This window comes from Vulpes vulpes, chromosome 12, assembly GCF_048418805.1.
Source record: "Vulpes vulpes isolate BD-2025 chromosome 12, VulVul3, whole genome shotgun sequence".
Classification (NCBI taxonomy): Eukaryota; Metazoa; Chordata; class Mammalia; order Carnivora; family Canidae; genus Vulpes; species Vulpes vulpes.
The window spans coordinates 8993481-9020239 of NC_132791.1; the positions used below are offsets into that span (position 1 = coordinate 8993481).

At 40.7% G+C, this 26759-nt stretch overlaps 1 protein-coding gene across 4 annotated transcripts in view; it reads left to right on the forward strand.

The window, feature by feature from the left end:
• The first annotated feature begins 978 nt into the window (after nucleotides 1-978).
• Nucleotides 979-26759, forward strand: part of SVEP1 (sushi, von Willebrand factor type A, EGF and pentraxin domain containing 1) — a 182730-nt gene continuing 156949 nt past the window's right edge. For 2 of the 4 annotated variants that reach the window (XM_026002685.2, XM_072727712.1), the window contains exon 1: nucleotides 1041-1693. In XM_026002685.2, the coding sequence (XP_025858470.2) occupies nucleotides 1163-1693 (531 nt within the window). In that variant the 5' untranslated portion in view covers nucleotides 1041-1162. Of the gene's footprint in view, nucleotides 1694-26759 lie in introns of all 4 variants that reach the window. The other 2 variants (XM_072727713.1, XM_072727711.1) reach the window with 2 other exon arrangements.

Consider the following 26759-nt stretch of genomic DNA (forward strand, 5'->3'; position numbering starts at 1 on the left):
TGTTGAAACAGACACGAGAGGGGACTGGGGAAAGAGGACCTCTCTCTATTCATTCTTCAGATTCCAGCACAGATGTTCTTAGAGGTTTCCCTGACCTCCTCAAGGTCAAGTCTGGCTATCTAAGATCCCCTTTACAGGGCTTGGTATTGAGGGCTATAATTCTACATACCCTCGGTGGAGTATCTGGCTAATAGACCATCTCACTTGTTACCCTGTAAGTTCCCTGGGGACAAGGGATTTCTGTTCCTCATTACATTCCTGGGGTCCTGGCACATAATAGGTGCTCAAAGCTATTTGTTGAATGAATGAAGGAGCAAACGAACAAAAGAATTGAACGCAGGGGTGAAGCAGCAGGACAAATCCCCAAGCGCTGCGGAGGGGTAGCTGCAGTCCCCGCATGGTGTGGCCTGAGGGGGCCCTCCAGAGTCTACACACTCACCACACAGCACGCATCAGAGATCCCCACCTGGAAAGGCAAATAAACATGCCTGTGGTGAGGGTTGTGGGGCACCAAAAAGGAGACCCAAAAAGGTGAGCAAGCAGTTTTCAAAGGATGCTTTCCCCTGGCTGGCCAGCCTGCGTGTGTTTTCCTCTACAAAGTGTTTCCAATTACTGTGGCACTCTCGGCATCTGGATCCATCTCCAGCGAATTCCTCTGCAGCTCCTGCCAGACATATGGGATCAATCAGGGCTTCGGCGCTGGTGCGCTTGCTGCGGGAATGTTGACAGGCTGACAGACGCGGGGTTCTGGTGTCATGGAATCTCCGAGGCTTTGGCTTGATCCCGGGCGGAGAGGGAGAGGGAGAGGGAGAGGGAGAGGAGGGAGCGGGAGAGGGGGAGGAGAGAGATAGAGGCAGAGATAGAGGAGCGGGAGAGACAGACGGAGAGGAGGGCGAGGGCGAGGGCAGGGAGGGACCTCCACGCGGGAGCTCTTTCCCGACTGCCCCTTTCCTTCTAACATTTTATAGGCTTCGGGGAGAGAGGGCGGAGGAGAGCCCCGCCGGGGGAGCCCCGCCAGCCCCCGAGCCGCCGCCCGCCGCCCGCGTCCCCCGGGCCGGGACCCCAGGCGCCCAGGCTCCGGCCGCCCCGCGCGCCCCGCGCGCCCCCCGCGCGCCCCCCGCGCCCCGCGGGCTCCCGGGCCCGCCGCTCCGGCCGCAGCGCGATGTGGCCGCGCCTGGCCTTTTGTTGCTGGGGGCTGGCGCTCGTTTCGGGCTGGGCCACCTTTCAGCAGCTGTCCCCGTCGCGCAACTTCAGCTTCCGCCTGTTCCCCGAGGCCGCGCCCGGGGCTCCGGGGCGCCTGTCGGTGCCGCCCGCGCCGGCCGAGGACGCGGCGGGCCGCCGAGTGGAGCGGCTGGGCCAGGCGTTCCGGCGGCGCGTGCGGCGGCTGCGGGAGCTCAGCGGGCGCCTGGAGCTCGTCTTCCTGGTGGACGAGTCGTCCAGCGTGGGCCAGGCCAACTTCCTCAGCGAGCTCCGCTTCGTCCGCAAGCTGCTGTCCGACTTCCCCGTGGTGCCCACGGCCACGCGCGTGGCCATCGTGACCTTCTCGTCCAAGAACAACGTGGTGCCGCGCGTCGACTACATCTCCCACCGCCGCGCGCACCAGCACAAGTGCGCGCTGCTGCGCCGCGAGATCCCGGCCATCGCCTACCGCGGCGGCGGCACCTACACCAAGGGCGCCTTCCAGCAAGCGGCGGTAAGGGGCCCCCCCCCGCCCCCGCCCCCGCCCCCAGCCCGGGCGCCCCCGGCCAGTCCCGGGGCGCGCGGACGCAGAGCCGCCCCCTCCTTGCCATGGTTGCGGGCCGGGGAGGGGGGCCCAGCGGAGGGCAGGCCCCTTCCCCTCCGTCGAAGGGGTCCCGGGTCCCGGGGCTGCGGCTCGCGCCCCCCTGCTGGAGGCACACCGCGCCCCGGGCTGGGACAGGTGAGCGCGTTTTACGCAGCGGCTCCAAGGTCAGGGCGCGGAGCAGCGCACGGCCAGCTCCCCGGGTCCTTCCTCCAGGCTTTGCGCCTCCGGTGCGCATCTCCCCGCACGCCTTTCCTCTTCTGAGTCTGGGACCTCCATAGGATTTGGGTTTAGCATCTGGAAGACGAGGTCGGTTTTTGGAGGATGGACTTTTGCACAATTTCACTTTTTTTTTTTTTTTCTCTGATTACCAAGTCATGCATACTCCAATGTCGAAGAACATTTGGAACACGCAGAGCTGTCTGACACGCACCGCACCGGCCGGTGTTGGTAGAATGAATGAAAGAGGAAGGAAGGAAGGAAGGAAGGAAGGAAGGAAGGAAGGAAGGAAGGAAGGAAAAGGAAGGAAGGAAAAGGAAGGAAGGAAGGAAGGAAGGAAGGAAGGAAGGGAAAACCCTGTAACCCCAGCCCTACCCCTAAAAGAACCACCGTGTGCGTGTTGCTGAGCAGTCGCCCCCCACCCCAGGCACGTCTGGGCATAGGTTTCACAAAGTGGTAGCGCGCTGGTTTGTAGCCTGCGGTTTTCATTTGTTGTATCAAAAATGATCTACGTAAGTATATTATTATATCTAATATAGGGGTTCGAGATCTACGTCAGCTGCATACTAGTCCGCTGAATCCGTACACTGCAGTTTATTTCACCTGTCACCTATTATTGGCCATTTAGGGTCTTTATTAACTAAGTCATGGCAAACCACGCATACTTGTGCGCCCTTTTGACTACTTCCTTAGGAAGAAATTCTATAGAGGTTCCTGAATTAGAGACTATGAACATTTGTAAACTTCTTGAAACATATTGTCCAAGTGTCCCTTGGAGGGTTATTAAATTTACATTCCCACCAGTAGAGTAAGGCTCTCCTCACAGCAGTAAGGCTGCCTTACTGTTATTGAACTGTTATTCTAAATATCTGCCAATGTCATAGTTATCTACAGGTATCATTTCAGCAAATTCACTGAAATGAATTTAGTTTTATTGTGGATGAACATTTTCCAGTACATTTACTGGGCATTTGCATTTTCCCTTTAATAACTACCTGGCCATCATTTTTGCCCATTTTGCACTGCTAGTACGTGTTAGTTTTTTTTTTTTCTTTTCTTAATGATTTGTGAAAGCTCTTTATATAGTAAGACCGGTAACTCCTTTTTGTATGTGTTGCAAATGTTTTTCCAGGTCACTGCCTTTTACTTTTGTTTATTGCAGTGTCGTTAGATGGATGATGTAAACTTTTTTCAAATCTTCTAAACATTGTCCTTAAGATCCTAAATTTGCTTATCTTCTTAGAATGGCCTTTTCGTTTCCCAAATTGGAGAAATGCCTTCCCATTTAACAGTTTAATCCATCTGGAACTTATTTTAGCATGTGGTGTGGCAATATCTAATTTCATTTTTTAGTAAATAGTTGACAGGTTGTCCTAGTATCATTCGCTTGAAAGCTATCCATCCTTTCCAATTTAGTTGAATACCACTTTTATCATACACTAAATGCTTATGGGTATTTGATCTTCTGGCTGCCTATTAATTTATCTATTATTTTTAAGCTTTGCAAAAGTGATTTAATTATTATGACTTTACAGTATATGTAAATATCTCGCAATGCAAATTCTTCCTTTTTCTTATCCCTTTGAAATCAATTCTTAGGTATTTATTACCTACTATTAATTTTTAATTCATTTTCACCTATTTCAAGTGAAAGCAACCAGGATTTTGATTTCAATACAGAAAATATTGGAATACATTTTATTTTTACCGATAATAAGTGGCTGTTTTAGAAAATAATCAGACAAAATTCCTATAAGTATACTGTAGTATTGTGATACACACCTTTCTTGACTTTTTGCAGTTGTTTAGAGGAAAGGTATGCTTTGTGCATGCAGAAAGTGTTTGCCCAAAAAAGGATTATATTGTACATTCTCTTTTGTCACTTGACTTTCTATTCCACCGTATTTTCAGTTTTCTTTCCATAATAAGAAATACACTCTTGCTTTATCCATTTTCAAAGTCACATAGTATTCCACTATAGAATATAACTTTATTTTTATCATGTAAATATCTATTATTATATATTTAGGCTGTTTTAAACAGCACTGTGTGACTAAATTTTTGCTCATATCTTTAATAATTTCCTCAATGCAAATTTCTAAAGTGGCAGCTATTATTGAATCAAAGAGCATGCCCATTTCTTATGGCCTTTGGTACATGTGCCAGGTTGCCCTGCAGAAGATTGGTACCAAACTGCACTTCTGTGTGTAGGGTCTGGATTAGTACCTAGGATGCAGCCAACATAGGCTAGTATCATTTAAACATTCTGTCCCCACTACCCCACTTTATATGTGAAAAATAGAATCCTATTTTGAATTGCATTTCCTTATTAGTGAGGCCGAACATTTTTTTTTCATAATTATTGGCCATATATAACTCTTCTTTTTTGAATATTCATTAAAATGTTTGGGATTATCCATTTTTTGTCCGAGGGTGATTCTTTTTCTTATTGATTTGCAAATGCTCTTTGCGTCTTAGTGGTATTAACCCTCCCACTTTTAAGGATGAGGCAAGTAGTTTCTCTTGGTATTTCACTCACTTTCTAAATTTGTTCATGGTGATAATATCTCTCATTTTATCAGTTGATTTTTCATTTCCTTTGTGCTTTATTCGTTCCCTATGAAGTTTGCAAAACCTTTGCATTTAGGAGATGAAGTAACTCCTTAAAGATGTTCCCCTTTAATTGAAGTAGTTTCACCAGGCAGGGTTCAGTTCTGCAGATCCAGTTTCTCTGTTGGTCCCACACCAAGGACTCAGGAGATCTTAGGGCTGGCCTCATTCCTGATGTCACCACCCACTCCATCTGAGAAGAGCCCTGCTGCATCAGGGAAAAACTTGTCATATACCAGCTCCTCTGTTTGGATTGGCCAGGTTTGCGTGGGGCCTCTGAGTACGTTGATCCAAAACAGTTAAATGGGTAATGAATCGAGTACACATGGCTCGCCTCAAGACCTGCTCTGTCTTCAGCTTTTTCCTTCCAAGTACTACATCCTGTCTTGGAAAGTGAAATTGCCAACAAGGTTTCCCAGTGCTGTTCTTCGGTCTGGATCCATTTGTAATCTAGCAGGCCGAGACTTCTCAAAAGTTGGTGTTTGCTGAACTTCCGCTTGATTTTATTTTTCTTTTCTCATTTGGATCGGGGTATGTGAAGGTGCAGCTGGACTCAGTCCCTGGCTAACCTGGAAACTTAACATATCCTTGCTGTACCTTTTCCAGACCTCTGATGAGCATTCTTAGGTGTAATTAAAATATGGTATTGGGAGAAAATGGATAGAAGAGGAGTGATGTTTAAAAGTGACATGAGTGGAGGTTTGAATATGGATGTCTGCATGGGGATCAGGCAAGCCTATTTCAATGCGGAATTAGTTTGAAAATGGTAAGCTGTGTCGTTTGGGTTTGGATATGAAACTTGATACGTTTCATCATGGAAATGAGACAGTTTGTCAGATTCCCACGTGTGTGCAGAACGGTATTATTAGAACAGACTGTGAGCTGGGAAACTGAACATCACAGGAACGTTTTTGAGGTTAATTACTTTCCCCAGAAAAATTAGTTTTTCAAGCCTTTTCCGCTTGAAACTGAATGTCCACACAACTCTACATGGACACAAACACAGGCAGACAAATACACAGACACATTAATGTAGACCTACATGCGTGCTTGCAAGTTCATAGCTACCCCTCACATCCAGACCCCTTATTCTTCTTACGTAGAAATCTCAAGATGTAGAATTTTCTTTACCAAGCGTGCAATTTGCTGTTAGCTTTCAGCATATGTGATTGACTAAACAAAGAGGATAGCAGTGGGCTTCATTTTTTTTTTAAATTTGGCATCAGAATTGTACAGCTTGATGGGAGGTGTATATGTGTGCACACTTACCACATTTTATTTCAATGGTCAACTGCATCGTAGATCTTTTCCTTTTAGACATCATCCCCGAGCACTTATCACAGCGTGCAAGGACTAAAGCAGTGAATCTGTGGTTAGGACAGATCCTTCCAGAAACACAGTCAGTAGAATGGAAGGAAGATTTAGCGCCTTGAACTTAGTTACAGGAAAACCTTTTACAAAATAAACAGAGAGCTCTTCAGATTATCCTTTCCAAGGAATGACTCTTCCCTTACCTTTCTTCTTAGTTTTTCTCCCCACTGGGTGTTTATAAATTGCCTTTCCTAAACTATGTATTTGGATTGGCCCCAATGTGAACGCAAGACTCCCCACCTCTTCAGCATTTCAAGGTGTAAGAAAATCAGAGCCCCTTGTTCCTACTTAACTTTTGTTAAATATCTATTAAACAAACAGCACGAAACTTCCTTTGAAAAAAAATTCTGCTTCCTCCATTGTTCCAGAGTTCCAGAAATATGATCCTCTCGCGGGGAATGTGCTGTCTCACCAAAAAATTCGAGCTCTAGATAGCCAGAAGACTGGGAATAGATGGGCAGCAGCTTTAGGGAAAGAGCATCATTGCTATATGTCTGCATTGGTATACGTTCACACTTTTACCAGGAGACAGATCTACTCCCTCAGCCTTTTGGGAAGAAAGGATCTGCTTGTAAGTTTTCTAATAAAATCTGGAGATGTGTGAGATGACACTAGACTCAAAGCCTGATAAAGGAAATTAGGGCCATTTTGTTTCCAAACAATAGACCAGTAATAGCCTTTGTGCATTTTGCAGCAGGCTTCCTGATGGCCCAAATGCTGAAGGAATAGGGAAGGTTTGAGTTTTCCTTTCCTAGAGGGAAAGGTTGAGGGAAGTCATACAGTCTGCAGTGGATTCAGCTGTCCCAAACTCAGAACGTGATTTAGATGTCAAGAGTTGCTCATGGATGCAGAAGCTAAGTTTTTTTTTGTTTTTTTTTTGTTTTGTTTTGTTTTGTTTTTCTCCAGTGCTGAAAAGCTCTATTCCTAAATGTAGCTCTGGAAATGTTTCCTCTTTGGTGTTTCTTAAACTTTTAAGCAGTTCTCCTTTTGCACTTGGAACTTGTTTTGTAATCCCATCCAAACTCTAGAAGTGTGAATTGAATGAGTCCTAGGTGCTTAAAGTAGATCCAGACCTGATGTATATTTCCCAGGCAAAAATGGTACCAGAATTCCGTATTTGAAGAAGAGAGAGCAAATCTCAAATATTGAATCCAAATGTCTTCTGAATCTACCACTTGCATGTGTTTAGTTAGTTTTGTTTTTCCCAGAACATAGGGCATTGTATTATATTATTACAGGTTTATTTTAAAAATGTACACCTATTGCTTCTGTTATCATTATTGGCTGCCAGTGGTACGTTATGTTTGGTTGAAATGTAGCATGAGAACTCTTGGTCTAAGACCTGAATGCCTAGACACAGACAGAGGTTGGGCTGTTCTGTCCTAGTTCACTTCTGTGGTCAAAGGATAGGAAAGGCTCTCCCATCCCCTGCCCCCTACCAGGTCCTCCTGGTACAAATGTGCTCAGAGAGGCTCTCTCTTCATAGTGGCCATGGAATTATTAAATATATTCATTCTTGGTCAAATATACGTTTAATTTGTAAAGTGGTTTATAATGCACCAAGTGCTTTCATGTTAGGATTTTACAGAATCCGTTGTGCAGAGTCAAGTTTTACAGGAGCAGCATCAGATTCTAGAAGAAGTTGGGTAACTAAATGCTCATGACAAAACTAAGTAAATGTCACAGTCAATCCAGTCCTCCGACCTGTCATCTTTTTCCTCCCCTCCCTGCCATTTCCTATCCTCACCCACATTTTACTATGTTACCTCCATGTCTTGGGTTATATCAAAACCTAGAGAGAAGTGGTCGGGATTCCATTTCTAGAACTGCAAAAGTGTTACGTAAGACATAAAGCCTGGGGATCCCTGGGTGGCTCAGCAGTTTAGCGCCTGCCTTTGGCCCAGGGCACGATCCTGGAGTCCCGGGATCGAGTCCCACATCAGGCTCCCAGCATGGAGCCTGCTTCTCCCTCCTCCTGTGTCTCTGCCTCTCTCTCTCTCTCTCTCTCTCTCTCATGAATAAATAAATCTTTTTTAAAAAAAGACATAAAGCCAAACATTCTAGCCCAGAAGACCTAAATAGCGGCTTTCAGGCCTTTTCATTCAATGGATACATTTCATTTGGACGTGTGTGTGTGTGTGTGTGTGTGTGTGTGTGTGTGTATGCATATACATATATATATATTTCCTTTTTTCCTCCCTCACCCCTTCCATACAATTTATTTTCTAATTCTAACAGGTATTTTAAAATCGGAAGATAGCATTCAAAAAAAATCTTTTTGTCTTACTCTTGACTAATTGGAATATGTAGCAATTCTGGGTGGGATTTGTCTCAGTTCGTCAGAGTCCCCACTTGGCTCATGGGATTTCCTTTCCTGGTCCTTGACTGCTACTCCTTGGTCTAACACAGACCAATCATGGGCAGAGCCTGAAATGGTGTAATCTTTTCTAGTTTACCTTCTGAGCTTCCTTATAAACCAGTGAATTAGCTAAAAGTAGATTTAGCTGGATGTAATTGAAAAATCTAAAATGCCACTGGCTTGAACACAATAAACATTGATTTCTGTCTCAAATTGTTTTGAAAATTGTAAGAAAGTTCTAATATCGTAGGTCTGTGATGTTTTCAGGGATCCAGAGTCTCTCCTTTCTGCTCCACCATCTATAGGTCACCTCAGTGGTTTAAGATAGCTGTTGGAGCTCCTACTATCAGGGCCTTATGCCAGACCCCGGGGAGGAGCACAGGGCAAAGATAGTACCATCATTAAGGAGACTCTGTGGCAATCCACATAATATTTCTATGTACGCTTGATGGGATGAGCACTGAGTGTTATACTATATGCTGGCAAATTGAAATTAAAAATCAGATAAAATATTTAAAAAGAATTAAAGCACTTCCCACAGAAAAGAAAAAGAAAAGAATACTTCTGTGTAGATCTCTTTTGGGACAGCTTGGGCTCATGCCCATCCTTGAAGAGGTTAAGCAGCCTTTGCCATACCAGTGTGCCGGGAAGAGCATGAGTCTAACCAGGGAAATTGTAGAAATCCCACTTCATTTCTTCTGCAAATGGCACTGGCCCAACTCAGCTCAAGGTAGAAGAGTCAGGCCTTGCCTGACTGAAACATTTTCATCCTTGTGCTAGATTACACTTCTTGTAGTAAAAACTATCAAAGTTCCAGAGCAATCCATTTACATTTTGGCAACAAAACCTTCTTGTGTTAGTTTCCCAGGAACCAGAAGCTTCTAAATAGTGTGGCATCCACTCCCAAATCAAATAGTATACCGAATGTGATGGGGAAAATGCATCCTACAAAATAAAATCAGTATTTTATCATTTATTTAATGAACCCAGGTTAACATTTCTCAGAAAAACATGGTAGCTTCCTTGGCTTTTCTAGAGTAAGCTGTCAGGTCAAGAGACATCTACATTACAAGGAATTTCCTGTTCTGTATTGTGTCTGCCTTTCCCTGATTTTTGAGACTGTTCTCTAAAGCTCCCCAGACCATATGAAGAATGGATTTCTGGCATAGACTCTGCTTACATACGGTAACCTGCTCTGGTTTGGAGGCCAATTGTGGATCGGGAAAACTCTGGGGGAGCTGAGGATGTGCTTTGGGTGTTGTCCCAGTGCTTCACTTGAAATGAATGATAGTGGTCAGAAGGTGAAATCTGCAACACATTAAGGTGTGTTTTCTTATCAATCTTCATAAGATGATTTTTAAAGTACGCATCGTCTTTGCCATCTGTCCTCATGAGGTCATCAAGCAGTTGCTGTTTATTTGTGGAAAGAGTTAAGCAATAAAGTTTTTTTTTTTTTTCAAATCAGAGCATATATTTCTTTCAGAGGTGCAGGAAATGTGAAAGCTACCCACTTGAGGATAGAGTCTCATTACTATGTATGTCGTAATAGTGCTAGCTACTTTGTTTCTAGATGTGAATAGATGTAATGCAAAATTAAGGGAAAAAATAACTTTCCGCAATATTAGTAGAGAAACATGTTGAAGAAAGTTCTCTGCAGGAGCTATTCCATGATTGAACCATTTACTAAGTAAAGCTAGTTAACTTGGTGAATTTACTCAGTTGCCGAATAAGGAAGGTCCAAGTTGGATGTTTTTCCAGTTGTAAGTTGCTACTAGAATATATAAAATATATTATAGATAGGTAGGTAGATAGATACATGTGTTCGATGCACTGTTTCCTTCATTCCTGGGGAACCACTACTAATAGCCTTCATTGTGTATTGCCCATCCCACAACACTGGTTAGGATATATTGGCTGCTAATGCAAAAATGTAGGTTTTTTTTTTTTACATTTTTTAAATTAAAATTCAATTTGCCAACATACAGTATAACATGCAGTGCTCATCCCATCAAGTGCTCAGTGCCCATCACCCAGCTACCCCATCCCCCTGCTCACCTCCCCTTCTGCAACCCTTTGTTTGTTTCCCAGAGTTAGGAGTCTCTCGTGGTTTGTCTCCCTAATTTTTCCCACTCAATTCCCTTCCTTTCCCTTATAATCCTTTTCACTATTTCTTATATGTAGTTTTTTAAAAAAAATTCCAAAGGTGATATTTAAAATGTGTGTATGTGGTTAAGATATATACACTTAAATTTTCTCAGATATGAACTTTTTCAAGTTTCCATCAGCTCCACCTCTAAACTCATGTGCACCCATACTTCCTTGTGCATATTAGAGTGAGGGTCTCTTCCCTCAGCCAAAGAAGACCTTCCACCAAGTCTTTACCCTTCTTTCCTGTGTCTTCAATATCTTCCTCTCAATGTAGAACATTCATGATACATCTATACATTTAAAACTTCAGAGCATATTTCGAGAGCAATATGATAAATTGTCAGCAAGTTTACAGAGACTTCAAAGTAAGAAAATCTTAAACTAAGTAATTACCACCAACCCAAGGAATTTCTTACAAACGATTAACTTAAGACATACTCAAAGATTCCTGTAAAAGGATATTCATCCCAGCATTACTTGGAGTAGGAAAAATTTAGAAACAATCTGGCTATGGTTTGGGAGGGCTCAGTAAATTATACCTTTCTTCACCTCTCCCGAGTTCTAGATCAATTGGATTATAAAACAACGTACAAAGACAGGTGGAGAATCAAACATGCCCTTGTCTCCTGCTCATGGAGATTGTGGCTTAGGTGTATAGCTTTCTGATATTGAATCTTGAAATTAAATGGACTTGCCTCTCCAGGAACAGACAGTTCTGGGCCCATGGGAGCTCGCCTTTGTAAAACAGAGAGCTCTTTCCTGGCAGCCAAAGGCTAAAGAGAAGGAGAAAGGGAGCAGCTGGGGAAAACCTTCTTCCCTAGGAGAAGAGTGAGAAATGGTGATGTAGGGGGGCTGGGGGGTAAGTGATGGCTGATACTCCACACAGAAACTAGAAAAAAAAAGAGAAATAAAATGGCACTTTTATTATCAAGAAATTGAAATGATACAATTCTAGTCTTTTCTTCATCAGATGCCAGATGCTGTAGCGTTGAGTCTCTTAGGTGAATCTACTGAGTTGAAAGCACTGGCCCTCCAGACCTGTTACTCACTCTCCTAGTGCCACACTGGATCTTGAGAATCCAGATTCATGTACAACTCTGCACACAGAAGGTAGTGGCTTTTCTTTTTTTCCCATGGCTTGGCAAGCTAGTTATTCACTGAGGAGGGGAGCCTGGACAGCTGGCCATGATGTGCTGCAGAGCAGGGTGGTGAGGCCACAGATGGTGGGCGAAACAGACTCCATCACCTTGCTGAGAGGTCTGGAGAATGTGGCCCTCCTCTGTCTTGTCACACACCGAGAGGGACGCTCACCCACTGCCCTGTCAGTGTCTCTCACTCAGGCTGGTAATTCTCATCAAAGAACATTCTCAGGGAAGAAGGGCTCTAACCCTGTAATGTTATCACATGTAAATGAAATGGTTGCCTCAAAGGACCCATTTTCCTCAATTAATTCTCTAACTCTCAAGCTTCATTTTTTTTATTGTGTGGTTTTGTTTTGTTTTTTTGGTCCTGTGCAGTAAAAGACAGTCTGTTTGCCTGCTGTTGTTGATGAGAATGTTCAGGCACATTCAGATGTGTTGTTTGATGCTGTATTTTGATCCTGGCATTTCTTTCAGCTTGGCTCACTTATTTTGACCTACACCAGTTGAGTCATATCTGCAAGCCTTGTCATTTTAATCCTATTTTATAGGCTTTACCTTTCCAGATGAATCTGAAATTCACTTTGAAAGAAGTTAAGCAATTTTTGTTTATGTTTTTCACATTTTTCACATCTTTCTAGCCAAGATTGCTCTCTTTTTAGTCACGATTTCCTTCAAAATATGCATGCTTGGCTTTTAAATGTTGCTTCAAAAGTAATGATTTCAGGCAGTTATTTTGTTGGAATTTTCTAGCAATAAAGATACCAAAGTTTAGGCTTTTTTTTTTTATCTAGTTGGTAGTAAAAATCTGCATTTTATTTTATTTTAATGATTTTATTTATTCATGAGAGACACGCAGAGACACAGGCAGAGGGAGAAGCAGGCTCCCTGTGGGGAGCATGGTGTGGGACTCACTCCCAGGCCCTGGGATCATGACCTGAGCTGAAGGCAGATGCTCAACCACTGAGCCACCCAGGTGGCCCAAAAATCTGTATTGTAAATACTCACCTGCAGCAGAAGTTATGTGGCACTCTGTTGTCTCAGATTTGGCACCAGGACCCATGGCTTAAACATCGAGGGACACCTGGGTGGCTCAGTCAGTTAAACATCTGACTTCAGCTTGGGTCATGATCTCGGGATCCTGGAATTGGGGTTTTGGGACTGAGCCCCATATCTGGCTCCTTACTCAGCAGAGAGTCTACTCTCTCTGCCCCTCTCCCCCACTCATGCTCTCTCTTTCTCTCTCTCACTCTCAAATAAATAAATAAAATCTTCAACAAAACAAAACAAAAGAACACTGAGCACTCCACATTTTGAAGAGAGCCACCAATAACTGAGAACGCTATATTCACTCAGAGTTCACAGACTGTGCAGAAGAGATCCTACAAAATCAACTGGCCCTCACCCCCATGCCCAGCACCCCGCTCTAGTCTCTATCACTAAAGGATTGAGGAGTGAGAGGTAAACAGAGACGGAGAAGCAGAACAGGCATTGGGATCCTGGGGAGAGCAGGGTTCAGGCTGAAAGCAGATCTCTCTGCCCCTCGTGGAATACTTTCCTTTCCAGCAACTCAGTAAAGAAGAGACTAGCATCTTACACACCGGTTGGAAATTTACTTGGGCAGAAGTTTTCAGTTGCTTCTGTGCCTACTTAATGGAGAAGAAGCAAGCCAGAGGCAGGGCCAATGTCACAGTTCTGGGGACACCAGAAGCAGAAGAACCTAAGATGAGGGTTCAAGAGCAAGTTGCTTGTTTGGGAGGTGATCCTACTAAACTTTGGGAGCATGAGACAGGGAAGGGAACCAACAACAAGAAAGGTAACTAGAGTTTAACTCCCCAGGGGTGGGGGGTAGGGGGCAGCATGGAGTTCCAGCCTTAGAGTGACCACAACTGAGAAGGATCTGTGGCATTTACAGACCTACTCTCACCTGTCATTGTTGAGAAGTGCTCTGTGGAAGGCTTCGATTCTCTGTCACTGTCACCTCCTCTGCAGGTGGGCTGAGTGGTCTCCAGGCACCAAAGCTTGCCCTCTGACCACATCTGGTAGTCCACAAATCCAGGAAGCACCAATGGCTCGCTCGCTTGCTTGCTTGCTTGCTTGCTTTCCTTTCTTTTAAAGATTTTATTTATTTATTTGAGAGAGACAGACAGACAGACATAGCGAGAGAGAGCACGAGCAGGGAGGAACGGGAAAAGCAAGCTCCTTGCTGAGCAGGGAGCCCAACGTGGGGCTCCATCCCAGGACCCCGAGATCATGACCTGAGCCAAAGGCAGATGGTTAACCGACTAAGCCACCCAGGCACCTGCTTTTTCTTTATTTTTTTTTTTCACTTTTCACTCTTTCAAAACTTCCTTTTTCTCCTACAGTTTCAAGGCATAAGACCTACTATCAGGATTTATAGGCAGAGATTGTTGCAGTCCTAGCAATAGACAACTTTGCAGGGATTGGAGAGTAATCTGTATTCACCGATCTGACATGTTGCCCAAATGCGGAGGAACACTATAGGGACATAACTGATTAAATAAGGAAATTATAGGGAAACAGTGTAGTAAATCCATCATAGCACTTGTTCTGGAGGGGATGGGATGTTTGTCTCCCTTCTGCTTGATGAGGACAAAGGTCACATCTTATTTGATTTTATATATGCTCCAGGATAAAAAAAAAAAGTGATGTTTATTATAACCTTGGAGTTCTAGAAAAGACATATCTTCATATATTTAGCATTTTAAATTTTAGTATATCAAGGATACTGTTGTGCTTATCTGATTTCGAACTCTAACGAAAGGATGCTTATGACATCTTCTCAAAGGACTGTTTAGGAGGTGCCTGACTTTTGAAAGTATAATAATTTTAGCAAATTCACCTCTCAGACCACTTTCCTAAGGGAACAATATAAAGTGTTGAGTAGAATCTCAGGCAGGTGTGAATCGCTACCTGCACCCCCACCTGCACCCCCAAATCTGGTCAAGGGGGCAGGCTCCACAGCACCTCTGTGGAGAACTGCATGCAGTGAGTTCAGAAGGGACTCTCCAGGCATCTGAATTGTGAATTTGCATTCCCTCTCCACATCAGGTCCACACTGTTCTTTAACCAATCTTCCAACGTCATCCTCATAACAGCAAAGGTCAAGCAGTTATTTTCCTGTTTTTCTGTCCAGGGCATTTATCACCTCCTTCCTGCCTCTGGTGGGGCTGTATCATCATTGGTTATAAAGTCTTAGTTTTCCTAAATCCCCTGACCTATGTTCTCAGCCTCCACAAACAGGATTATTTGTTTTCATTCACAGCTTTGAACAAAATACTGGTTTTATTGTCTGGCTTATCTAGTTGACATATTCCAGCAACACGCTAGCAATTTCTTTTAGTAATCATGATAATGATGATGAGTAATTGCTGCTTGTCAGGTACCACTCTAAGCCCTTTCCCCCGGATGAATTCATTAAATCCTTGCAAGAGCAAAATCTCCCCCAATAGGTTAGTATTATCCCCAAGTACAGATGAGGAAACCGAGACATGGAGAATACAAGTAATTTGACTGAAGTTATGCTGCTGGTAAGTCAAGGTATTGGGATCCACATCCTGGCAGTCTGAGCCAGCGTCTAAATTCTTAGCCACCAGGTAGTACTACCCTGTGCTATCTTGTCTGGAGATCTGGTAGGTGCAGGGCCCTCTGATACATCCTTATCGTTGAAGTTCATTGCAAAGACCTGAGGCAGAAAGGGCAGCCATCATGGGGACTAGGTCTGGGGATGACCAAGCAGATGGCCACATGGAGCAGATGCAGGACCAGGAGGAGTGAATATTTGGAGATTGTCATTTGGACACTCTCTAAACATCTACTAGTCCCAAGTCATCACCCTTATCCCCCACCCCCTTGACCCCCATTTAGTCCAGGGAATTGACTTTCCTGTGCCACTTTTATGTAATATATTTTCACTGGCTTGCATCTCTCACCTCATATGCCTTAACAGATATGTCTACCAGCCATTGCAGAGACCAAGGCACTGAGGCAGTGAAAGATCATCTTCTATTTGCAACATATCTGTTTCTGTCCTCTTCATTTATCTAGTTCCTGTATTTTTAGCTATCTCTAATCCATAGTCCGTACTCAACTTCACACTCTTGATTAAACTACAGATATGACTCAACAGAATTCATTTCTTTTGTCCTAGGTACGTCTAGTCCCTCTTTCAAATTATATGGCCCAAACTTAAGTTTATACATGTATATGCCAAACCTCTGTACAAAACTTGGTCTTCCAAAACTAAATTTAGTTTCTCTTAATCTGGGATACGCAGTGTTCCCCTGCATCATCACATTCTTTTTTTTCTTTTTTTGTATGCCATCCCATATCACAAAAGAAAAAGAAAATCTCCTTATGACTATTCTAGTTGTTTCTTCAGGTAAAAAGAACCCTCGCTTTAGCAATCAGCTCCATGATCATCAATGCTTGGAAAAATCTTTCTTTAAATACCTTAGGCAATGAACTAGATTTATTTATGTATCCAGTGCATAGTTAGGGAACACTGTCACTGTGGAAAGTGCAAGCATGTAATTAAATTATAAGAATAGGTTAATCCACCAGACTATATTACTCTCAAAGTAGTTTTAAAAGTCAACATTTTTGAGTAATTACAAATGTGTACATTACTAGAGTCACTGATAGATGATTTAAGGATATGCATATAATAGGGCTTCTAATTTATTCTTAAATCGTTCATTAAATCGTTTGGGGTTTAATTTCAGGTTTGTTGTTTTTAAATATATGAAATACAGAGTCTTTTGCTCTAGAATGGTAATTGATGTGGTCATTTATACAAGCCAAAATACAAAACAAAACAGACAAAAAAAAAAAAAGAAAAGCAAAACAAAGTGTCATTTATTTGGAACGCTAATAAATATCCCAATTAAATGTGTTTTTTGATAAATTTAAGATAACTATAACAAGTAAAATACACAGTAGGTTCATGAACTTAAAATCTCCCCTCAACCTTGACCCCATTTGAATTTCCACGTGTCAGTACATTTGATTTGAAGTATATCTGGCCTTTTGAAAAGTTAGGTTTTTCCTGAAGCCCAAATACTTGCAATATAGTGGTTAGGTTATCTGTGTCCTTTATATTGTCTAAGCTCCTGATAAATTTTTTCTTCATAGATGCTATTAATATACCTTGTAAGAAGACATCGTTTCTTTCCTAACAGCTTTGATTCATAAATAAGATTTTTCTGCTTTCTGAGGAAATTTTTTACAGTTGAATTCTCCCAAAAATCTACGCTGTTCCCTGGCATTTGCTGCTTTTCTGGAAGAACAGTTTACTCTGATAAACTGTTTCAAAACAGTTTTTCTACTGGATAAGTCCAAGCATAGCATTCAATCCTCTCTTTTCTTTGTAGCTCATTTCTTCTATAGTCTGAGTCAATCACCAGTCATTTTCACTGAGAATCGTACCCGTCCTGAGTCCTTTGCCCACCTAGAGAGGCTGTCCCTTTCTGTTTGGATTGAGAGGGGCAATTCAGAGGTTGAGATGGATCATTTATATTCTTTCTCTCGAGAATTTGAAGTAGGCCATAAAAATGCTCCAAGAAAGTAGGTTTTTTGGGGTGGGGGGACCAGTAGGTGGGGAATATAAAGTTAAGACTGTGCACAGAAAACCAGAGGAATTCTGTCAATGTAAGGAGAGAATGAAGATGTGTTGATAGAAACCAAGACAAAATACAACATGGTCCTAGAAAGACACAGATGGAAGGTTGGAGGAGTAGCCACTGGTTTCTGCAGCTTGAATGTTCCCAGTTCCAGTTCCTCTCCTTTATAAAACAAAATAAAACAACAAAAACTTTATTATTTTAGAGAGAGAGAGAGAGAGCATGAGTGGGAGGAGCAGAGGGGGAGTGAGAGAGAATCTCAAACAGGTTCCCTGCTGAGCATGGACTCTGACTCAACTCTGGGTTTTGACATCATGACCTGACCCGAGCTAAACCAAGAGTCAGACAATGAACCAACTATGCCACCGAGGTGCCCCCTGGTTCTAGGCCCTCTTGGGGCTCAGTCTTTCTCTCTGCTCTTGGATTTGAAGAGATATTTCTATATGTTTCTAATAAATTTCCCACTTTCTTTAAGCTAATACAGTTGATATCCAATTTTTATTGCCAGCCAAGTGTGGTTAAAACATCATTTCTGAATTTTTATCTTGAAACTGTGCAGATACCTTTAATTTTGGGGGTAACCAAAGTCTTTGCTAACTTCCGTTTGCATGTGTTTCTCTAAAAATAATTTTTGTTTCTTTCCCTTTTTATAGAAGTCATGTCCCCATTAATAATATTAGATAAAATAGGAAAATATAGTAACTATTATAGTTTTATCTCTCTTTTTATGTATATGTGTACATGCATATATAATTATGTAAATATGCAGTAAAGCTGCAGTTTCTAATTTATAATCTGATTTAATTAATTTTATTTTAATGAGGGATCCCTGGGTGGCGCAGTGGTTTAGCGCCTGCCTTTGGCCCAGGGCGCGATCCTGGAGACCCAGGATCGAATCCCACGTCAGGCTCCCGGTGCATGGAGCCTGCTTCTCCCTCTGCCTGTGTCTCTGCCTCTCTCTCTCTCTCTCTGTAACTATCATAAATAAATAAAAAAATTAAAAAAAAAAAAGAATTTTATTTTAATGAAAATTTTCCCATATGGTACCTAAAATTACCTTTTAAATGTATTTTGCCATGTAGATCTACCACAGTTCAATTTTCAAGGATTATTGGTCAGCTGTTACTACATAATTTTGTAGTTAAAATATTCTCATGCATCACTCTCAACATCTCTCAATATTTCCTTCCAATTTGATTTTTTTTGAAATAGGAATAATTTTTTTAAATTCTACTTCGATCTCTTTCCTGCCTCATTAGATTAGCTAGACTTCTTCCATAGAAGTGATGGGGCATTCTTGTCTTCTTCCTGAATTTAGTCAGAATGTTTCAAACATGATTTTGCCCACTGGTTTTTAATAACTGTGTTACTAAGTAACTGCTGCTGTATTTTTTTCCTCAGTCATTTGTAAAATTATAAACTGATGTCCAAATATCATTTGAGATCATTTTATTTTTTTCTCCTTTGCCCTCCTTAATGTGAGAAACATGAATAAGTTCCATATCATCTTTGACTTTAAAGGCTCTTACTTGGTCACTTGCATAGGTATTTAACATGTCAGCTGAAGTCACTTTATGCATTTATTCATAATGAAATTAATAGTAAAGTTGGGTTTGATTTTATCTTTGTAGCAAATTAACAATTTGCCTAAAGTGACATGTCATTTAGCTCTTTTTCATTTTTATTTGGATTCCGATGACTATGCTCTTTGCTATTCAGATTTTCTTTATTCTTTGTGTGTCTATAGAATGAATAGTGGAATTCAGCATTATGGGAAGTTTGCTTGGTCTTTTGCCTATTTATTCTTGTTTTTTACAGTCTGAATTTAGTCTGCTACTCATCAACTCCTGTGCACACCATTTCCCAATTTGATGTACTGTCCCTTTGGGTCCATTTGATAATGATTTGTGTCCATGTTTTAATAATGAAAGCATGTATGTGGGTGGAAAAACTCTGTGACCATAAATCTGAAGCTTAAGCTCTTTTTTGACCCTCTGGTTCTTCTGTAATTTGGCTAGACTGTAACAAATAGCCTAATGTTATTTGAGCCAAGATTTTTTTTTTTTTATGTTAGAATTGCAGTCTGTAAAGTCTGAGTAAATACTTAAATGAGACATACAAAAATACCTAAATATGATCTATTTTGTATTATAATGTAAATAGGAAAACTTAGGTACTGTAGAATATTCTTCCCAGGTTTACTTTTGTCATTGTTTTAGTTTTGGTTTGGTTTTTAGTTAATGGTTCTGTTGTATCATCAAGTAGTATAAGTAAAAACCCTAGCACAGGCCTCATATGTAATACAGGCTTCATACAGATTTGGTGAAATAAGTTTAGATATAACATTTATAAGAGTTTTCATTTCACAAACTGCAGAAAAGGATTTACTGTGAGAATAGTGTTTGGCTTAGAACGTATTAGTTTATTCTTCATGTTGAACATATAACTAGTGAAAACTAAGGACTTACGTTTATTGATTCTTTCATCCATTTGTTTCATAGTTATTTTTTTATCATCAACAAGGTGAAAATATAAGAATTAATCCCTGCCATAGAGTATCTTTTGTTTAGCTAGGGGATATAGTCTGATAAGTTAACTACAATTATGATGGGGTTAGTGTAATGCAACGTTGTGGAATTGTTGAGTTGGATTTAATGTTTTCTGCAACAGCAGAAGAATTTGGGAAAGTTTCAAAGAGAAGGTGAACTTTGATCTAGATTTTGAAAGGCTGATAAGAGTTAAGATAGAGGGGATCCCTGGGTGGCTCAGTGGTATAGCACCTGCCTTCGACCTAGGGTGTGATCCTGGAGTCCAGGGATCAAGTCCTACATCGGGCTCCCTGCATGGAGCCTGCTTCTCTTCTGTCTGTGTCTCTCCTTCTCTCCACCCCCCATCAATAAATAAATATAATCTTAAAAGAGTTAAGATAGACATATTAGGAGATGAGAAAGATTTGTTAAGAACTTTCAGGTATTGGGATGCCTGGGTGGCTCAGCAGTTGAGTGTCTGCCTTTGGCTCAGGGTGTGATCCTCAGGTCCTGGAATGGAGTCCTGCATCGGGCTTCCTGCATGGAGCCTACTTCTCCTTCTGCCTATGTCTCTGCCTCTCTCTCTCTCTCTCTCTCTCTCTGTGTCCATCATGAATGAATAAATAAAATCTTAAAGAACTTTCAAGTATTGCAAACACAAGGAAAGAATGGATGTTCCAAAACCTTTACATAGATCCATGTGGTGAGAACATAGTGTGAGAGGAACATAGGAAGTACGCAGGAGATGAGTGTGCCAGGGGATGTGGTTGGAAGTATAGGACTGATTAGTCTAAGGACATTTAAAGAAATTTAAACTTTATAGATAGAGGGAAAATAATGGAAGCTTTAAAACATGATTGGATTACTATTTCAGAACAATAGCTTTGAGGATAGGTCCAAAAATGAGTTTGAAAGAAGAGCAACTTCAGCTAGAGACACCTGAAAGAACTCTTGCTTTTCAATAACCCAGACAGTAGTACCTGAACCAAGGCTAGAGCAATAGGATTTCAAGGTAGGTAGATAATTCAGAAGTATAAAGGTATGAGTCTGGATGGATTATTAAAGGTGATAGATCAGAGAGGAGTCATCATAATAGCTCCTGTATGTAGACTTGTACAATGGGATAGACACTGGTGCCACATTTGATGTATCTTGAAAACAGGAGAAAGGAACCCTAATTTGTTCATGGAGAGGATATGTTGAGTTTGAAAGTTCTATGGAACACAGGCAAAGATGTCCACTGGGCCAATGGAACTTCATTTTGAGAGTTAAAGTGTTTGATTTGACATAGATTTAGTGGCCATTATCTATAGGTGAGACTCAAAGTTCTGAGTTCACATGACATTCCTAGGGGAAGAATAGGGGAAGAATAGAGAGGAAAAGTGGAAAATTTAGAAATGATATAAAATTACAATATAGAAGTCAATAAAACTCCCTAAATACACTATCAGGAGATAGTCAACATTTTGATGTATATACTGTCAGCCGTACTAATACATACATGCCCACACATGCAGTATATGCACACATACATGTGCACTAATGTAATAAAATCATCACATTTGGTTACTTTTAAAATTTATTATTATGCAACGATATCATAGTAATGATATTTCATGATTGCTCTGTAATTTCTTTAACCAATATATATTGTTGGAATTTTATACTGTTTCTATTATATTTTCTTATATTACAAATTATTCTGGGATATGTATCCTTTTAATTATTTTTTCTATGTATCCATAGTTATTTCCTTAAGATATTTTTAGATGTAGAATTTTAGTTCAAATTGTGTGAAATTTTTAAGGCTCTTGTCACTTTGTCACACTGTACTCCAAATATTACCAGTCCACATTGCATCCCTAATAGGAAGATCTGTTTCCTCATAAATATTACCAAATTTTAATTAAGAAGGTCTTGGCTATTTGGGAAGTGAAAAAGTAGTATTACTGTTATACATTATTTTGGTTAGTGAAGTTAAATGTTCTGTACATTTTCTGACAAATAGAATTTTTTTTGTCTTTGTTTTCTTTGGTTAAAACACCCACCTATATTTCTGTTATTTTTCTTTATTTTTCCTTAGAGATGTGTAAAAGATTTTTATAAAGACCTCAGTACTTTATTTGATAAGCTTGATGAATGGATTTTTCAGTTTGTTCCTTGTTTCTAATTTTGATTTTTTAAGAAGCAGCAAAAATCTTTAAGAAGTGTAATATTTATTCTGGTTTTCTGTCTTTTTGCCTTGGCTGGGAATTTCAAAAGGATTTTAAATAATAGTGAAAATACATAGAATCACAGATTCACTTCTTATCTCATTAAGATATTAGCTGGTGTTTCACAGTTAAGCATGATTTATAGTGTTGCTTTGAGATAGACAATTATATTAATGGGGTGTCTTATTCATAATTTTTTATTTATTAAAATAGCAGAAATCCGTTTTATTGAATGTGCTTTTAGCATCTTGGGTTATCATTTTCTTTTAATTGGGACAGTTACGGTGTTGTAGTACAGCAAAGGATTTACTAATTTTAGCCAATTTTTGTCTTTGAGCAATAAGCCTTATTGAATAAGGGAGAAAGATTCTTCGAGTATTATTTGAATTTGGTTTGGAAGTATTTATTTGGAATTGTATTTCTATGGTTATAAGTAAGACTAGTCAGCAGCCTTGTACATTAAAGTTTGCACTAAATTTATCAGTTAGAATTTTTGACATTTTATCTCACTACCACCAATGTAGATTTTTAAGTCTTTCCTTGTGTTTTGTGTTTCCTTCATAATTTTCTCATAAAATCCTCCTTGCTACACTTCTCTGTTTCCCTCTTAGCCTGTTCTCTTTCCATGGCTCTCCATTCTTGTTCTCATAGAGGCTGTGACTTCCTAAATCCTAGTGATGCAGTCACCACTGCACTGTACTACTTTCTTCCTCTCTTGGTATTAAGTTATGTATTCTAAATCTTCAAGTTGTTGTTGCAGTTGTTGGGTTCACAGACTATTTCAATGGGCCTGCTCTTGGCTTTTGGTAATTTTTCCTCCTGGGATGAGGTTCTATCTATTTTACTTGTGCTGATAGAACCTCTCCCTCCAGCTTCTTTGAAAAGCTTCTACTTAAAAAAAAAATTTATTTATTCATGAGAGACACAGAGAGCGGGGCAGAGACACAGGCAGAGGGAGAAGCAGGCTCCATGCAGGGAGCCTGATGTGGGACTCGATCCTGGGATCCCAAGATCACACCCTGAGCCTAAGGCAGATGCTCAATTGCTAAGCCACCCAGGCATCCCCTGGTTTTCAAATAATACTTTATTTGATCAGATACTTAATCTGTATTTATATATATAGTAAAATATGTATTTATATGTAAATATATATAGTATTTATATATAGTAAAATATAGAATGTAAGATACAGAAAAAGTACAAGAATTCCCTATGAAAAATAGAACAAGATCCTAGAAAGCACAGTGAAATGAAGATGAGATACAAGGGGATAAACTAGGGGCACCTGGGTGGCTCAGTAGTTGAGTGACTGCCTTTGGCTCAGGGCGTGATCCTGGGGTCCTGGGATTGAGTCCTGCATTGGGCTCCCTGTGTGGAGCCTGCTCCTCTCTCTACTTGTGTCTCTGCCTCTCTCTCTGTGTCTCTCATGAATAAATAAATAAAATCTTTAAAGAAAACAACAAGGGGATAGACTACAGACTGACATGAGGACATACTGGGCTGGGAAACTGGAAGAAAGAAAGACTATGCAAGATAAAGAAATATTGTCGCAAGAGAAATAAAATGCAATTGATTTTTTTTTTTTTTTGCAATTGATTCTTAATTAGAAGGGCAAAGGAAGAGACAGGCATGCATAAAGCACAAACAGTGGTAGGGAACAAAAGCTTCAGACATTTCTTCCAAGCTCCAAAGGAAGGAAGAGGAGATAAACATGAAAAAACGGATAGAATATTGGAAGTCCAGAAAATGATGAGCCAACAGATGAAGAACTTCCCCAGAAATGTTATGCAAAAGTACGGGACCATAAACATTGCTTGAATTGAAGAATATCTGAGTATTCAAATGAAAAATATGAGCTAACAGATGCAGCTTGGTGAAATCTTAGAATTTGAAGGATGTCGAAAGTATTAGAAGCAGCTCACGATGTCTTATTTGTACTTAACGTTTCCTAACAAGGAAAAAAATATATGTGGAAAACAAGTTGAAACACTGACAGTATTTACTAATTTCTGGCTCCCTGGAAGAGAGTGGCTCTGATAGAGTCACAATAGGTATCAACTTAAACAGTTTCAAAGATGACTTCTGAGCTTCTCTTCAGGCAAGTGGGGCCATGGTGGAGAGCCGGAGGGTTGTTGGTATTTTATCTACATGTATTTTAATTAATGGAACCCAAGGGTAAATATGGTCCCCACATCAGATTTGTGGTGACCTCTCTTCTTCTTTCAAGGCCATTTTTCAAAAACAGTTCCCTTGTGGCCTGCCTTGGGGGGTAGGGGTGGGGTTGCAGTCTTGTGTAATGGTGATGGATCTCGGGTGTTAGAACAATGTTACACAACCCTGCATTTTTATCATTCTAATGACTTTTGCTGGACAAGGGGAGCTTACTTCCCTGCCAGATATTTATACAAGCTAATCAGAGGCTTGATACAATACAGATGGTGATAACCTTTTGCCGTACGAAGTCCATGTTGCATTGTACTTGGGCAGCAGAGGGTTTGGCTCATTCAATAGTCTGGACCAGAAAATTCTATTTCTAAAATGCCTTACAAAAGGAGAGCAGATGATGTAAACTATTTCAGGAATACTAAAAGGAGAATCAAGTGCCAGGCTTCTACCACATTCCACAAACATTACCACAGATCTATTTACTTCTTAGATCTGTGGGATGCAAATGTTTTTATTGAATTATGTTTTTATTCAAGTATGATAGAGCAGAAAGATTGGGGGAAAGGGGTAAAATATTTTCAGTAAATCATCCACTCCTCCTCTGTCTTTTAGAGTGCATTCCAAACCGAGATCTTGTGTAATTCTTTGCTTGGACTAGTAGTCCTGCTATTCTTCTGACTATTTTAAGCTTAATATATTGTCGTGCCAACAGATATAATGGTTCCTGTAAATACTTACCAGTTCCCTGCAAGAAGAGAAGAAAAATAGAATCACAGCTTAATGTGTTTTGCATGCAATGAGCAGGAGGGCAAGAAACCTCCGCTAAATCCCTAAGTCCGAACCTGAATGTTAAGGAATATTATCGATGCGAGCCAAAATTAATGTTATAAAATAGTATTTGCTCAGAAGGACAATAAAGGCACACCAAGAAAACCTCATCTTTTTTGTACAAATCTATACAAAATAAATTATGTGTGCGCACGCAAATATTCCGCACATTCCTACGGCTCCCTCAAGACCAACTCACTCAAGTAACAGTCTTCAGAGTATCCTAGAGTTTATCCATTCACCCCCTCCTCAATTCATTCATTGAATAGATACTTATGAACACGTACTCTGTGCTGGACAATGTCCAGAGTACCACACTGAACAAGACCATTTGCTTTTTTCCCCTCTCTTCTACTTCCATCCAAATTCTCACTCTCTTAGTGTCTTGCTCACAGTTTGCTCCCATGGTCTTATAGAAGAGAGAGCAATCGAAATGAGCAGAAGCTTAGGGGAGTGTCTGTGGAGGTTAGGTTATGATTTCAGAGTAGAACAACTCAGAAAGGGAGAGTTTATCACGTGGTAAAAAGCAAAGCCAGTATAAACACAAGTTGCCACATCTTGGACTACTGGAACTAGGAGTTACCCTTCGAAGCCTGTTGTATAACTTTAAAGACAAATAGAATAATGTCTCACTTCAGGCCACCCATCACAGATCATTGGATTTCCCCTCAGAGGTTGTCCTGAATGAAAAAAAGTGTGTGGGTGTGTGTATATCTCAGGCCATTCCAATTATTGTTTGTATTGATAGGGTTTTCTTTTCTTTTTTTAAAGATTTCATTTATTTATTCATGAGAGACACAGAGAGAGAGGTAAAGACACAGGCAGAGGGAGAAGCAGGCTCCCTGTAGGGAGCCTGATGAGGGGCTTGATCCCGGGACCCCAGGATCAGGAACTGAGCCAAAGGCAGATGCTAAACCACTGAGCCACCCAGACATCCCAATAGGGCTTTTCACCTGCAGTGTGATCTAACTGAAACTATAAATGTTTATACAGATTTAAATGTAAATGTTTGTGATAAAATGTAAATGTGTATAATGCATTTAAATTCACTTCAGTTTTTATTTTTATTGATACTCAGATTGCCCTTTATTTGGCCAGAAGGAGCTTCTTCAAGCTGGTTTCGGATTCTCTTTGGTCCTTAGCTGTAGTAGGCTTTTGAGAGAGGGTTGTGAAGTGTTTGAATACTTCTTTGCAAATTGCTGGTTTTCCAAAGTCATTTTTAGTTTAATTAAATTGTCTTTAAATTCATGTTTAATGGCTTTATCTTTAGCTCACAAACAGCAATAACATTTGGTAGGAGTCATTAAATTAGAATAAATAGCTATGAATCATATATTAATGGAGACATGGATCTTACAATCTGAGAGAATCTGGAGCTTGTAGCAGAGTCTGCCCCTTAAAGTGAATTGAGGCTGTTATTTTTTTTAATCGTATCATCTCCTTTTAATTTTAGCAAAACATAGGATATGATTGTCGTTCTTCCTACCTACTGAATGTACGTGAATTATTGCCTAATAGACATTGAATTCTTTCTAAGAACTTGCCAGAAAACATACCCTGGCACTTCTTTATCTTTCCTATCCAGTTCTGATGGAAAGCAAAACAGCCAATTTAATTACAATGTCAGATTCGCCGCTGGATTCCTTGTGCTTTCACAGTTTGATGTTACGGAGCATCAATGGCAATAAATAGATGCCTTTAAAAAAAAAAAAAAGGTTTCACTTTTTCCCTCCTATCTATAGAGGAGGGATAACAT